Raw genomic sequence first — 15,350 nt, 5'->3', positions numbered from 1 at the left:
CAGGATTACTCAGTGTAACGCTGTCGTTTAAGTTTGGGTTAACTTTACTAGTTTAGGTGACTAGCTAGCGTGCTAGCGGATAGCTATGCTAACGCTGGTGCAGCAAGCCTTAGTGGACATCTGGAAATCTAAGCTTACTGTAAATAAACTGAAGCACGTTACTCACCCAAATAAACAGTTTTCAGGAGAGGAATCTGTGTAGATTAATATCCAGCACTCGTTTGACTTTGAAAGAGCTAGATTTATATATACTGAGACGCTCCACCGGCAAGCGACCACCCCCGGTGGGGGAAGGGAAACATGGCGCCACCCCTGTTCACTTTGATATAGGCACCCTTTCTAGTGTCACTTAACGCGCCTTATAATGCGATGCGCCCTATGTATGGAAAAATAGCAGAAAATAGGCGTTCTTTGATAGTGCGTCTTATAATACGGTGCGCCTTATAGTCCGAAAAATACGGTACTTTATATGGTTATTTACTTTATATGGTTATATCTCTAAACCTTTTCCACAAAACCGAGACGAGGGTGAATTAAAAATAATTCCAGACAGACGCTTGAATATCAGGAGTTTGCATTCGTCAGTTTAATTTGACCAAAGTTATACGAATCGCAAGGGCTCGTGGGACAAGGAATCAAAACAAGGCGAACAATTCCCCATCAATAAAAAAACAACAGCCCCCTACAAAAAAAGAGAGAAAGAAAAATAAAAACAAAATTAAACAGAAAATAATAAGAAGATAGGAAGAAAAGTTTCACAAAATCTACAGAGAGCCACGTTCAGGAAGAGAGTGACCAGTAAGAGAAGAGAAGGAAGTGGACACAGCAGAGACCAGTAAGAAAAGGTTCAGTCTGAAGTGTCACTGAGATTAGAACCGGCCTGCAGGGCTGATCTAGAATCAGCTTTAAACTGGTTTAGGCTTGTTCTGCATCGGTGTGATCAGTCAGTCAGACCCCACCCTGGATGAGCCGTCCTGAAGGTCAGTTTCAGCATCGTCTGAAAGCCTCGCTCCACGACTGAGTGTTCTGAAAGTTAGCAGCAGGCAAAGAACAGACTAGAGATATTGCACCAGGTAGTTTGAGTGCTCTGAACTGGGAAAAAATACATATATATTTATATAGTAAAGTCACATTCAAGTTATTAATAAAAGACAAACGTCAAACCCACGACCCTCGTGAGTGACTTTTAAAGTGCCCTTATAGGTTCAGTGGTGTTTAGAATGGAAATGAAAAGATGACAAATATGAGCGAAAAGTGAAAAGAAAGCAAAGAAGTAATGAAATGAAAGAAAGAACAAATGGAAGAAAGGGATAAAGGAGTATTTTGTACTAAAAGAGTCTGCAGCACGTTCATTTCTTAGTCAGAACGTTCACATCTTCAACCATTCATTCATGTTAATACTTACAGAAGCTTTAATACATACAGTGGCAGAATTAAAAGTTTGTACCCCCTTCCCCCCAAAAAACAAACTAATTTACAGCATTATATAAGTAATAATAATAATATAATAATAATACAATTGTGATGTAGAAAACCAAACTCATGTACATGTCATATTGGTCTTCCCCCTTTTTCTCCAAGGGTTCATTTACTCGAGCAGGAAAAGTGAGTAGCTTCATAATTACTATGTAATCATATCAAAAACACGGATACATGTTCATGCCAGTTTTTTTAGCACTACAATAACCACGTTGATCATGTTTTCTGCCCACAACGATTGTAATGATATTTATTTTGTCATAGCCTGGCCAGATCAAGAATGATATTTCTTTTTTTGATAACATTTTCTAAAATTGTAAACCACATAATCCGTACAAATATCGGCACACTCCGCGAGAAGCATGATAATATAATCAGAATAATAAACAATGATCAGAATAAAAATTTTAAAATGATTATGAACATCCTTTTTTCCTTCTTGGCTTTGCAAAGGTAAAACAAAAAAGAGGAAAAGAATCCTTGCAGGAGGAGCGAAGTGGAGGAGGAGTTGCTCTTCGTCTCGTGATCGGCTCTGTTTTTCCTAAGGTAATCTGGTGGTTAGACCTGATAAGGGTGACTGTAGTTTCCCCCGTTGGCTGCATTTACACTACCCGGCGCCTTTTATTACATCACCAAATAAAAAGTCTTTGTTTTTTTGTTTTTCTTCTTCTGAAGGCCATGCTCCTCTGAGGCTAGTAAAGAAACAACGTACAGAAATATATCTGTCTCTGAGAGAGAGAGAGAGAAAGCACCAGAAAGAGATAGAATCTGCAAAAGAAAATGAAAGGAATGGTAGCAAGAGCAGGAAAGGGGTTTAGAAACAATTAAAGGGTAATTAGAGCGCAAGAAAAGGGGAAGGAAAGAAGAAACGGTTGAGCAGAGGGAAGGGAATGAGAGAGGAAACAAGAAGAAAGATGTGGAAAAGAAGAGGAGAGGGATAGGAAGGAAAGGAGGAAGCAAGGGTAGGGTAACGAGAACAGGAAATGGATGAGAGGAGGGACTGATAAGAAAGGGATAGGAAAGGAAATTAAGACAAAGAATAAAAGGAAAGTGAGGGAAGAAGAAAAAGCTGAGAAGGAAGGAATAGAAGGAGAGAAGGAAGGGAGGAAATTGACAAGAAGAGGAAAAGTAAGAGAGAATGTAAGAGAAATGGACAGGAAAAGGAAAGGAGAAGGAAATAGATTAGAAGAGGGATGGGAGAGGGGGAAATGGATAAGAGGAAGGTAGAAAGAAATAAGTAAGAAAATAGATGGGAGGAAAGGTACCTAAAGTGAACAGAGAAAGGACAAAAGGGGAAGGGAGAAGATTAGAAAAATTATACTAACAAGAAGGGAAGAGTAAAGATAACAATGTAGGGCAATTGAAAACATGTGAAGTTCAGGGAAACAAAAAGAAAGGATAGAGACAAGTAGAGAGAAGAGAAGAGAGCAGTGTTAAAGGACTCTGCTGAGTGCTATATTGTCTACTGTAAGTCTCTGTGCGTCGTCTATGAGTCCACTCAGGCTCCTCTCGGCACACGGAGACATGCATTACTGTTCTGATAATGCTGCTTCAGGCGCTTGGGTTGGGCCATACAATGGCAGCTTGTTTGTGTGTGTGTGTACAGTCTTGTGTTTGCAGATGGGTATTTCTGTGGTCGTCTCTTCTTCTGTCTCTCTAGTCTACTCCCTCGAAGCCCTGGGCGTTTTCCACCGCCATCAGCAGCTTCTCCCTCAGGTCATCAAACGACTCGTAGGAAGGCAGGTCCAGCCGGTTAAAGCTGTGGGAGAAAAATAGCATTTCAGTATTAAGAACAAATTAATTTGATAAATTCAGAATCGGACGTGGCCTGGTTTATATCAGAGGCTAAGTTTAAAGACTCTCACCATGTGTGAGCGCGGGGCAGCTTATCTGGCGTCCCCCACTGCTCGATGGTAAACAGCTGTGGCCCATTTGAACCTACAATAGAGAAAAAGACAATACAAATCATTAATTTCTTGGCATGTGCAACGCTATTCAACTATCTATAGCATTGTAAGCCTGTTGGTAGCATTTCGGAATGACTGAGATGAACAGAGGTGTGCTATTTAAAGTTAGTACAGTTATCATGTTTCATTACAACCCAAGTCAATTTTACACCCAAGTTCCCCTTTAAAGTTTATGCTATAATAGTTTTAGAAGAGACTGGTTTGAGGAAAGGTGCTAGCACCTAATGGGCTTACCATAGAGCTCAGCAAAGCCGTTCATAGGCACTCTGGACGTTCCTGTGACGAACTGCAGCAAACGAATTCTCTTCTCAGCGTCCATCAGCAACACAGCCTACACACATCATATCATCACAGGTTAAATCTCGTTAAGTCTCATAAAACATAATGCTGTTGTAAAACTGAGTTTTAACAGTTTTTCTCTGGATATGTCGATAATGAGAAGTCATTATATACAGATGCTATCTCATTATTTTGAGATACTAGGTCATTATTTTTTGATACAAAGTTATTTTCAAATGATAATCTCATTATTTTGAGACATTAGGTTATTATTTCCAGATGCCATCTCATTATTTTGAGACATTTAGTGGTTATTTAACATGTGAGACATGTTATTGTTGATTTAGTATCTCAAAATAATGAGATGTAATTATGTAATAATAAAAGAAAAGTGATGAGATCTAAAACTAAACATCCAGCAACCTGAACTCCCTAATGGTCTTGTGGCTCAATGCAAAAAAATCTTCAGATAAAGTCCTAAAATCTCTTAACAATTACCTTTTAATACTCTTAAAGTCAAAATGAGCCCCAGCAGGAATCTCCAAACATTTACACATATAGGGAGCATCTCCCAAACTGAGATTTATCCTTGTCCAAAAGATTTTTTTTTATTAATGGAAAATATCCACTCAGAATGCTGTGCAGTCCAATGCTACTCCCTGACCCATTTTATATTTATGGGTATAAGCAAATATACACAAACATACAAATCATTACTGTCAGGCAATTCTTTTATACTTTGTGACTAAATACAAATCTAGTGGTTGTTGATTATATTGTGTTAAAAGGTCATATTAAAGTGACCAATAGAAATGCTCTATAAAGACTTTAAATAAATATTTTAATATTGGCTTCCATATAGTTTTCTTCTCCTCGACAGTTGAAATCTGAAATTTGACTTCACATAGCTCAACGTTATTGAAACACACATTTGTTCGTGTATGCGTGTGTGTGTGTGTCCTGTCTCCAGTCTACTGATAAGGCAGTTTTGATGTGCTCAGTGGTTCTTTCATCAGAGCAAACAACTGCATAAACATCACATCAAAAAGACTTTGACCTGCAGTGCATTCCTGTCCTCACACACACACACACACACACACACACACACACACACACACACACACACACACACACACACACACACACACACACACACACACACGTGTACACACACACCTGGAATGGGTCATACTAACTTTAATCCTTGAACAAAACATTTTAAGTCACTTCAGCGCTCTCCATGTGACACAAGATCACTGCTTACCTTCCAGAACCACTGAATGACCGGATGATTTGGGCAGTAGCTGTTTTTATAGACAGTGTGTTGCCTCCAGTCATTAACGTCCACATCCCCTAGACCGCACATCAGCAGCTGCAGAACAACACAACAGACTGTTAATCCTCTGAACTCACTTTTTATTCAGTAAATAGATCAGAAAGCTTAAAAACTTTTCAGTTTTATTCTAATTTATTTGATTAAATAAGTCAATAATAATTTCAGCGCGAATGAAAGATCTCTCAGACCATCCTTGTGGTCTGTAGGGGGGAAAAATGCATCAGCTCACAAGCCTTGGGCATTACTATGGTAATCATTGTCAACAATTTTTATGAATGTGGTTTGTTGTTGAATAGCTAATTGGTTGGTGAGGGATATTGGTTTTGATAGTTACCTAGCTCACAGGCTAAATAAATGTTTTCTAACCATAAACCTCACAACTTTGTGTATTGTGTAGACACAATACAAATTCTATAACATATACTTGTGCTTCCACTTTGTTATAACATCACTGAGAGTTGGCTGTAAAATATTTAATAGTGAGAAAAATTTCACGACTGAACTTGTTGCACAGGTGCAACCCATTCTTTCACTAATGTTTGTAGAAGCAATCGGCATGCCTAGGTGCTTGGTTTTATTATAAACATGTGGGCCATAGAAGTTCAATAATTTAGACATTTGAGTGAATACTTTTGTTCGCGGCAAAGTTCCAGATTGGAAAGGTGAAAGCAGTGGATCGAGTTTTACTGCCTAATTCAGGAAATTCAAAAAACTTGAGCACTTTCATAATCCAATTCAACTTAACCTTTGGAACCTACAAGATGTATTAATTTGATTTCTGTCAAAATATACAGGTTGCTAGTAAGTTTTGATTGCTGTTATACTAATAATAAACCGTTCCTGTTGCCTGCTAACTGCAGTATAACATCTCAAAAATATCAGATATAAAAATGGGCATAAAGAAATTGTGGATGCTGTGTAAAATTATTAACAGTATTATATAAGGTATTCTTCAGTAAGTGAGTGTTTGAATGAATGTCCATATAAATAAACCATAATGCACTTCTGTTTGTGGGGTGTGAAGTTTGTGTGATGCAAATTGTAATAGTGATGGTGATACCTCAAGCTCGTTCTCATCAAAGATTTTGATTAAGTCGATGAGGATGAGTTCTGTGAATCCCTGTAAGAAAATAAAAATATACAAATCAAGATCAGACTCTAAACTTTAGGAAACACTGCCACCTACTGGCAGGATTAGTAAATACAGCAAAACAAGAATTTATTTTATCTTTACCTCCATGAAGGCATTCATCTGTTTCTGCACTCTGTTAACGAACCTCCACTGTATGACCAGACTGTGCAGAGAGAAAATAAAAGATAATAAAAGGACAGCTGTAAGGTGATGCAGCAGAATTACTCTGTAAATCTATTTATGACACTCTGTACAGGCTGAAGAGCTTACTCGATATATTCTTTTTTGTTGTCGTTGGTGACGACCATATCCGAACCACTTGGCTTCAGATCCACTTGGTACGTCTGAAAGGAGAAAATGAACAGGTTTGTAATTTGTGCTGTACATGCTATAGTGTTTGACACTTTGGACAGACATAAAAAATGCATCAGGCAGAAAATAAACAACTATTTTGTTATAATAATACAAATCTGTCATATTTACAGTTTTGGTAAAAGTTTGGAGACACCTCATTCAGTGTTTTTCTTTATTATTTTATTACATTTATTTTTCACATTGTAGATTAATATTAAAGACATTAAAAAACAATTAAGGGACACATGGAATTATGTAGTAAACAATCCCCTGATCTAACCCTGATGAACTGAGATTGTGATTTGAGGTCATTTATTTGGGATGAGCTGGAGCTTCACAGTGTGAAGAAAAAGCAGCAACTATTGTTCAGCACCTCCAGAAACTCCTTCTTCAAGACACTGAGAAAACTATTCCAGGTGACTCTCCCTCATGAAGAAGCTGAGATTGAAATCTCACCAAGAGTGTGCAGATCTGTCCTCAAAGATAAATGTGCTACTTAGAAAAATCTAAAGTATAAAACATATTCTGGTTTATGGACAGGTGCTGTTGTTACTGGCCTTTTCCCAAAGTAATTGCTATGAGGACAGGAAGTGGATGGTGAATGGAATAGAGTGTACACAGTGTTTAAAAACTCCAGCAGGACTGATGTGTTACACATTTGTTTTCATCATGTAAAAGAAGTTAAGACACAACATACTGATTTGTGGAGCAACCGGATTTAGCAATAGAAGAGTTTGAAAGAAACATGCGCAAATCTGGTGCAACCTGGAAACATGTGGTCTATGATATGAATAAAGAAGGCAAAGGGATGAGCCTAACAGATCCAGGTAGGTTTTAGTTACCTGTCCAAAGTTATCCTCATCGATACAGAACCGCAAATCCAGGTCCATTGGGTCATTCTCCAGAATCCACTTTAGTGAGTTGTAGTATTCACTGTCCTGAAAACAGATGTTTGATATGTTTTATATGCAATTATACACTTTCTTTACAAACAAAACCAGAAATTACTTTTATTGGCATATTGAAAGTACTTCAACCATTAACCTGGTGGGATTTCACACCCTACACTAATTAAGAAAACTACCAAATGAGTACAAACAGTTAAAGGTGTGGGTGCTAGAGGGACTTACCACTGACTCCATGTCGTTCAACGAGATCTGCTTTCCGAGCATCATCTTGTAGAAAGGCCGGATAAAGAAACCTACCAAATAAAACACGCAGCAATCTCTACATCAAATAGCATTTAACACTGAAACAGACAGATTTTCAGGACAACACAAGAGAAGACAATTCAGCTGTTCAATAACTGGATTGTACTGGATTGGCCAACATACCGTCCAACAGTTTGCCATGGTAAACAGCCATTCCTGCTACCCGCCCAATAAACTTGAAGTAAGAGAGATGGTCTTCATTGCACAGGCCTGAGTTAGGGTTGATCTGAAGTGTGTAGTTATCTCTGTAAAAAAAAAAAAAAAAAAAAAAAAAGCAAGAAATAAAATGAGTTGCAGAACCCAGGAAACCAGACAAGCTCAGAAAATGAGGACAAACAAGCAGAAAGAAACAGGTGAGATAAATAAGAGGAATGAGAAAAAGTAAAAAAAAAAATCAGACAGTATTATGTGGAGTCCGTCTCAAACGCTCTGAGAACATACAGCAGTCTGAGCAGAGAGAATGAAATGCACCAGAACATCATCACCACCACTGGTGTAGTAAAGAGTACATAATTCATTGCTCAGACATTTCCCCCACGGCCAACTGGAGAAATACGGCGACAACTTCAAATACACTCTGCTAAATATAGCCCAGACACAGGAAACTGGGTTAGCTGCTGCTGCTGCTTTGGACAAACTTCAGGACCAGGAAGAAAATAAATGGTACAATATGATCTGCCTCTTAATTCAGAAACATACACAATATTTATTTATTTTTCCTACATTGTAAATGAACACTGAAGTCAGCAAAACTAAGAATGAACACATAAGGAATCACGTAATAAGCTTGAAAGTGTTTAACCAAAATACATTAAATAATTTAACATTCCTCAGTTCCATCCACAATTGCACGTGTACCATTCTGGCAGAATTCACATCCGCCTTCAATACAGGAGAACCCCCACGCACATATCCCATACTGTTTTAATAATTTGGTGTATCCATGAATAGTATAACACCTTTTAAACCTCTAAAACATCAGTCAGATCATTTTAAATTAGAATATAAATAAGAATTACCAAAAGTAACTGTTCACATTTTCTACAATTTAAAAAAATATTTTAATAAATATTTATAAATATTATTTATTATTCAAAAATCATAAAAAATTATACTCTGGCCCCTGGTGGATTACTTGTGCAGTGCCATGGATACTAAAAAAACATTTATCTTTGTTTATTTATCTATATATTTTAACCTGATGTTAGCATTGCATTCCTGATTAATTAAATATTAAACAAAGACATGTAAAGAAAGTGGGTTCAGGTGATGTCATCTACTCAAATGGCTGCCTAAAATATCAGATCCTCAAAAAAAACATCTGGCATTTTGATCCTTTTAATCACTTTAAAACTATTTAAAGTTCACAATGTGAAGTGGGGCAAGAATAGGGAAAATGGGTGTAAACAAAAAAAGGCACTACAAAAGAACAGGCAAACAAGGAAAAAGCAGAAAACTGCTCAATCTAAGCACAAGGTGAAAAAGATAATGCTAATCCTCAGGCACACAAGACAGCAAGTTTAGCAAGAGTCCTGAAGGAGATAGAGGACATCCATAAAGACATAATTTATTGTTATTTGTTCATTGTTATTTATTAAGTATGGGTCAGAATTATTTAATTGTTTAGTCTTTAAAGGGTTAACAAACTGTTGAGAGCAGTTTTGTCACATATATGTATTAAATATGCACTGTTAAAAGAAGCAGTAAAATGCTTTGATGACGGCAGATTACACAAAACAATAAGATAGAACAAGAAGATCTCATTTATACATCTAAATTCAGATTTTAAGAAAAAAATCCCAAAGGAAGCTGCAGGATATTATCAGCAGTAATGAGATTGGAGTGCACCAGCAGGGGGCGCAACTGCCCAGACAGCAGCAGGACACATTCTTCTATCACACAACAAAGCAAAATATTTTGATCCAAAGCCACACATTCCTCTCTGCTCTCCTCAGCCATTCCCACGTCATGCTGATTCATATCCAGGATTTATGACCAACATTACGGTTCCTTCTGTCTCAAAACCACCACCGACTCAACTGCAGACCAGTACTGACAAACATCATAAAGCCCTCACTCAAACACAACACTGCTCTGAAGATCTCAGAGATTTAACTACACTTACTCTGTGGTCAAACTTAAATGTTTGGTTGCCAAATATCTGGTGCATCAATAAAACAAAAGAGTCACTTACGTGGCTGAGTACTCGAACAGTCCATAATAAGGGTTGAACATCTCCTTGGAGAGGAGGAAGAACCACTCTCTGGCCACGCCTCCATAGTCCAAACCCTTCTCTGACTCAAACTCGATCCACAGTCGAGCCTTCAGCACATCCGGCCGCTTCAGAGACATTATCCGCCTGTAGGATTCTTCAAAAATATTCCCTCGGTGAAGCTTCATTTCAAACCGATTAGGAATATCCGCCTGAGAGAGAGAGAGATCATTTAAATACATGTCAAAGAGAAGGCAGACACAGACAGTTATGGAGCAGTTCTCTTCAGTTATAATCAGTAGGGATGCTCTGATCCATTCTAAAGCCAGTAAGAGATTTTAATGGACCAGTAATGGAACCATTTAAAAATGGAAATGAAAACAAGCCATTTGTAATGCCTGCAACAGCAGAGCTTCAGCTGTTAGTCAACTAACTGCGTCTCCTTGAAGAATAAACATACAGGTGCATCTTAAAACCATTTAATATCAAAAAGTTACTTTATTTCAGTAATTCAGTTCAAAATGTGAAACTCATATTATATAGATTTAAGCATTTATTTATTTTATTGTTGATGATTATGGCTTACAGACAATGAAAACCAAAAAAGTCAGTGTCTCAGAAAATTAGAATATTATATAAGACCAATTGGTACTTTTGGCAGTGTGGGCAGTGTGCTAAGTCCTGCTGGAAAATGAAATCCTCATCTCTATAAAAGTTGCAGAGGAAAGCATGAAGTGCTGTAAGGTTTTGTGGGAAAACAAAACTGCACAGACTTTAGACTTGATAATAAAACACAGTGGATCAACACCAGCAGATGACATGTCTCTCCAAACCATCACTGATCATCAGTAAATTTTACATTTCATTTGTAAATCAAGGGAGCAGAGTCTGGAGGAAGAGTGGAGAGACACACAGTCCAAACTGCTCGAGGTCTAGTGTGAAGTTTCCACCAATCAGTGATGGTTTAGAGAGACATGTCATCTGCTGGTGTTGATCCACTGTGTTTTATTATCAAGTCTAAAGTCAGTGCAGTTTTGTTTTCCCACAAAATCTTACAGCACTTCATGCTTCCCTCTGCTACTGACAACTTTTATGGAGATGCAGATTTCATTTTTTAGCAGCGCCAAATTTTGAGACACTGATCTATATTGTGCAGCCATGCAAACTATGTGTCCAACCCAAATGCATGTGGTTAAAACCTTATCAGGATATAATCCAGATACTAATTACAAGAAGTGATCAGCTATAAACAGGGTACAAGTAAGAGTCATTAGCATGGTATCGGGCTCTATACAGATGTCAGTATCTACAAACAGCAAGAAATAATCTAAAGAGCTTTAAGCCTTCATATCTCAGCCTCTTCTGAGCGACGTGTTCAAAACCCGCAGGGACTGTGTTTATGCTGTGTGAGGAAGAAGTTAACGCTGAATACAAAACGCTTACACACTTCCCTGCCATTTTAACACAGAATAAATTACTGCATCCTGGAATAAACAGTGCTAATTACAGCGAATCTACTGTTCAGTCCTCGGCCGGATACATACCGGTTTCTTTAACTTCTTCCTGAAGTAGTCGTACTTCTGTTTGAACTCTCTGGAGTACGGCACAGCCTGAAGAAAGAAAGAGAAAGAGAGAGAGAGAGAGAGAGAAAACAGCACTGATTTAACACTGCATTGATGGAAAACGAATAGCAGTAAAATATATGGATGATATTTAACTATTCTGCAATGCTAAATCAGTTTAAAAAGATGCAGAACAGATTTTAATTATTAGTTTACATGTAAATATGTCAGAGCTGTCAGATTGTGGTTTATTTAGTGGCCGCTAGATAACACTCTTGAGATCCTACTGTTCTAACTGGATAAAAATATAACTTTTCTCATATTTTATACATATTATGGTGTGTTCTTATGTTGTCACACTATTCTTTAAATTTGCTTGCTAATAGAATAGCAATATTTTGCAATATGCTGAATTGTATCCCCTGTAAACCTATATACACCTGCCTTTACTAAACCAAATACATTACCTCACAGTAACTCAAGTGTTTAATAAAACATCACCTCTTATTCATAATTGAGACACAGGCCTGCACAACACTCACACTGCAGCCTGCGACAATATGCAGCTGAGCCGTGACTGTATCTGTAGGTGTTGTGACGAATCACGTAATGACTGTTAAATATACTGTAAAGTGAATATTTGTGAATCACGAGGACCCATATGCTGCAAAACATCCATAGCACTAGATTCCCATCCATATCCAGCTGTGCAGCAGCTACACAACATCTGTCTACATGACCTCCAATTAGTACACACATACAGAGATGGAGCGAGGGAGAGACGGAGAGAGAAAACAAGAGCAAAAGAGAGAAAATGAAACACGAGAGAGAGAGAGAGAAAGCGAGGGACTGGGCAAGTGACAGTGTGAGAGAGAGAGAAAGAAAAGCAAAAGAGCTAATGAAAAAGAGCAGATTAGAAAGGGTGCGAGAGAAAAAAAATTACTTTTCTCTCTAACTTGCTTTCTCAGGTCTCTCAAAAAAGAAGAGAGAAATAGAGAGGGGGGAAGCAAAAAAGCAAATGAAAAAAAATAATGAAAAATTAAAGATGAAAAAGTGAGAGAGACAAAAAAGAGTAGTAAGCAACAAGGTAAGATACAAAGAAAAGAGAAAGAAAACAAGAAATATAAAGATAATGAGAGCATGAAAGAAAGTGAGAGAGAAGGTGTGGGTGTGAGAAAGTGAGAGTGAATTAGAGAGATGAGAGAGCAAATGTAAAAGAGTGAGAGAAAGGCAAGCAATGGATAGAGTGCATGAAAGAGTAAAGCAAGAGAGAAAACGGCAAGCAAAAAAGTGAAAGACAGTAAGAGCACAAGTAGGAGAAAGAAAGAGCAAAGAGAGTACTCAGAGAAAGAGAAAAAAGAGAGGAGAGTAAAAGAGAGCAAACGATATACAAAAGATAGACAGCAAGCAGGAAAGAGAGCAAGAAAGAAAACGAGAGACGAAGTATTAAAAAAAACAAATGAAAGAAAATGAGATTGGACAAGCACAAGTTATAAAGAAAGCAAGAGTGAACACACTACAGAAAGTGAGAAAGCAAATAAAAGATCCAACGAGAAAGAGAGAGAGAGAAAAGGAGCAAGAGCATGAGAAAAATTAAGCATGTAAGAGAGAGCAAGCAAGAGAGAACGCGAGAGATTGAGCAAGAGACAAAGCATGGGCATGAGCGAAATCACAAGAGTTAACGGTACAGAAAGCAAGAGAAAGAGCAGACGAGAAAGAAAACAAGTGAGTGTAAGAGAGAGAGTAAGCATAAGAGACAGCAAGCAATACCGCGCGAGAGAGCAAGGGGCTGAAGAACAAGAGAGAAAACATGAGTCGGGGAGACGGTGAATGAGCTAAAAAGAAACGTGAGAAAGTGACAGAAGTCAGAAGAGTAAGAGCCATAGAGATAGATATATAGAATAAACTCACAGGGCCAGTGATGGCGGGACTCTGTAGTCGAGGGTCTTCCCACTGTGTGTTTCTGGTATCTAAATTTAAAGGTGAAGGAAAAAAAAACTGAGTTAAAAAAATGCTAACTCTTTTCCAGCTGTCCTGAACTGAAATTGTCCGTCCAATTTTTTTCCATTACTGTTGCATTTATTTGTGCATTTTACTACAGACTGGCTGCACAATATTGGAAACAAAAATTACGCAAATTTTCGTTTTGCAATAAATTCATTTGCCTTTTTATTTTTTATTTGCTTCTCAAAGGAAACATCATTGTTTGGTATCAATTGTTTGGTCCTTTCACTTAATTTCTGTTGCTGAATATGCAATGCATCCCTAATATTTGGGTAAATACTGTATAATCTGCCTCTGGTCGAGACTGTATGTCTTGGAAAATGAGAACAGAGTTTTAAAGTACAAATAAATTACCATTTCGTATGGATGACTATACTGAATTGACATATTGTTCAGCCCTGTTATCAAACTACATCTTGCTAAACCTCAACAAGTGTGTATGCAGAGAACCAGGTCGACCCCTGGCACAGAACACAGCCGACACGGCAGCATTTCATTTCAAACAAACAGGTAGAATCTGATCTCTGAGCTCAGGTGTGCTGAAACACACTGTTATTGATTAGCCTGCATGGAAACAACAACGCTTAATGCTACAGATGGAGAATGCTGAGAAGAGCACACTCTCACATCTCTCACTCTGTGTGTGTGTGTGTGTGTGTGTGTGTGTGTGGGAGGCAAACGGTGGGCTGAAAAAGTTTGCAAACTCAGATTCAGTGATAGATTGCAACTGGAGAACCTAAAAACCTGCTGTATCTAGCAGACCTGTCTGTCTCTCTGGAATGGTGCCATCCATCTGACACCCACTATCAGAGCTCACTCCAATTCTGATCATTCACGTCACCTTGCCATGAGCACGTTAGTCAGAGTTCAACCTCAGTCACAAGATAACACCTCAAAAGGTGGACACTTTGGGCAAACTCTATAGGACACACATTTCTGGACAAGCTGAGAGATATAGAACAATCACTAAAAGTAAGACTGAGGCAGTAAAGCAAAATTACTTGATTCTACACAAACATTGACATTTCGCCTTGCCATGAGCATGCTGGCCAATGTTTAACCTCAGTCATAAGATAACAACTCAAAACTTATTCGAGTGATCAATTCACATACTGCTGTCACATGACTTTTGGAATGTCTGGTATATATATATTTTTTCTCTGTTAACTGTAAATGTATACTGTATTACACTGAAAATTAGGTATTGATGTATTTCCAGGAGAAAATAAAAGGTTGGTTGATAAGAAATATTTAAAAAAAGGCTGGTCTTACTGTGGTCAATGTAAAAGGTTCTTCCGTCCGCGTGCACTCGCTCCTCCCACCCAGGCTGGAGAGAGGAAGAGAGAGAAAGAGAGAGAGAGATACATGGTCAGAGAGTGATGACTAAGAAAACATACCAGCTGCAGTAACACACCCACACACAGTCACAGCAACCACCCACAAACACACACACACATACACACACACACACACTGAGATCCGGACTGAGGCTGCCTTCGAGAGTGAGAAGGAAATCAGTATGAGAAAAAGAAAGAGAGAGAGAGAGAGAGAGAGAGAGAGAGATTGCATTAGACTGCATTAAAGGCAGTCTAGAAAGTGAAATGATGCAAGAAAATAAAATACATAAATAAACAGTGATGAAGATGAGGATGTCCAGCAATAATTCACAAGGTTTCAACGAGCATGCAGCAACATACACACACACACGCCTGCACGCGCACAAACACACACACGCAGGCTGCAATGAACAGTCTGTAATAACTAGCTCCCCCTTCAGTTAGGAACTGGAATTTCCTTTTTTTGTGCCACCCCAA

General features: G+C 38.2%; 1 protein-coding gene across 8 annotated transcripts in view; it reads right to left on the bottom strand.

Annotated features, from left to right (window-relative positions):
• Positions 1 to 564: 564 nt before the first annotated feature.
• nedd4l (NEDD4 like E3 ubiquitin protein ligase) overlaps positions 565 to 15,350 on the bottom strand; it is a 128,265-nt gene continuing 113,479 nt past the window's right edge. For all 8 annotated transcript variants that reach the window (XM_049466060.1, XM_049466061.1, XM_022676541.2 and 5 more), the window contains 14 exons: positions 14,809 to 14,863; positions 13,444 to 13,502; positions 11,515 to 11,580; positions 9,953 to 10,182; positions 7,882 to 8,003; positions 7,678 to 7,748; positions 7,390 to 7,485; positions 6,464 to 6,537; positions 6,296 to 6,356; positions 6,122 to 6,181; positions 4,990 to 5,097; positions 3,681 to 3,777; positions 3,345 to 3,417; positions 565 to 3,238 (listed from right to left, as the gene is read on the bottom strand). In XM_049466060.1, the coding sequence (XP_049322017.1) occupies positions 3,136 to 3,238; positions 3,345 to 3,417; positions 3,681 to 3,777; positions 4,990 to 5,097; positions 6,122 to 6,181; positions 6,296 to 6,356; positions 6,464 to 6,537; positions 7,390 to 7,485; positions 7,678 to 7,748; positions 7,882 to 8,003; positions 9,953 to 10,182; positions 11,515 to 11,580; positions 13,444 to 13,502; positions 14,809 to 14,863 (1,275 nt within the window). In that variant the 3' untranslated portion in view covers positions 565 to 3,135. The remainder of the gene's footprint in view (positions 3,239 to 3,344; positions 3,418 to 3,680; positions 3,778 to 4,989; positions 5,098 to 6,121; positions 6,182 to 6,295; positions 6,357 to 6,463; positions 6,538 to 7,389; positions 7,486 to 7,677; positions 7,749 to 7,881; positions 8,004 to 9,952; positions 10,183 to 11,514; positions 11,581 to 13,443; positions 13,503 to 14,808; positions 14,864 to 15,350) is intronic.

The sequence above is a fragment of the Astyanax mexicanus genome, chromosome 17, assembly GCF_023375975.1.
Source record: "Astyanax mexicanus isolate ESR-SI-001 chromosome 17, AstMex3_surface, whole genome shotgun sequence".
Lineage (NCBI taxonomy): Eukaryota > Metazoa > Chordata > Actinopteri > Characiformes > Acestrorhamphidae > Astyanax > Astyanax mexicanus.
Note: the sequence above shows the minus strand (reverse complement) of the source record. Positions and strands in the feature narration are given on the sequence as shown.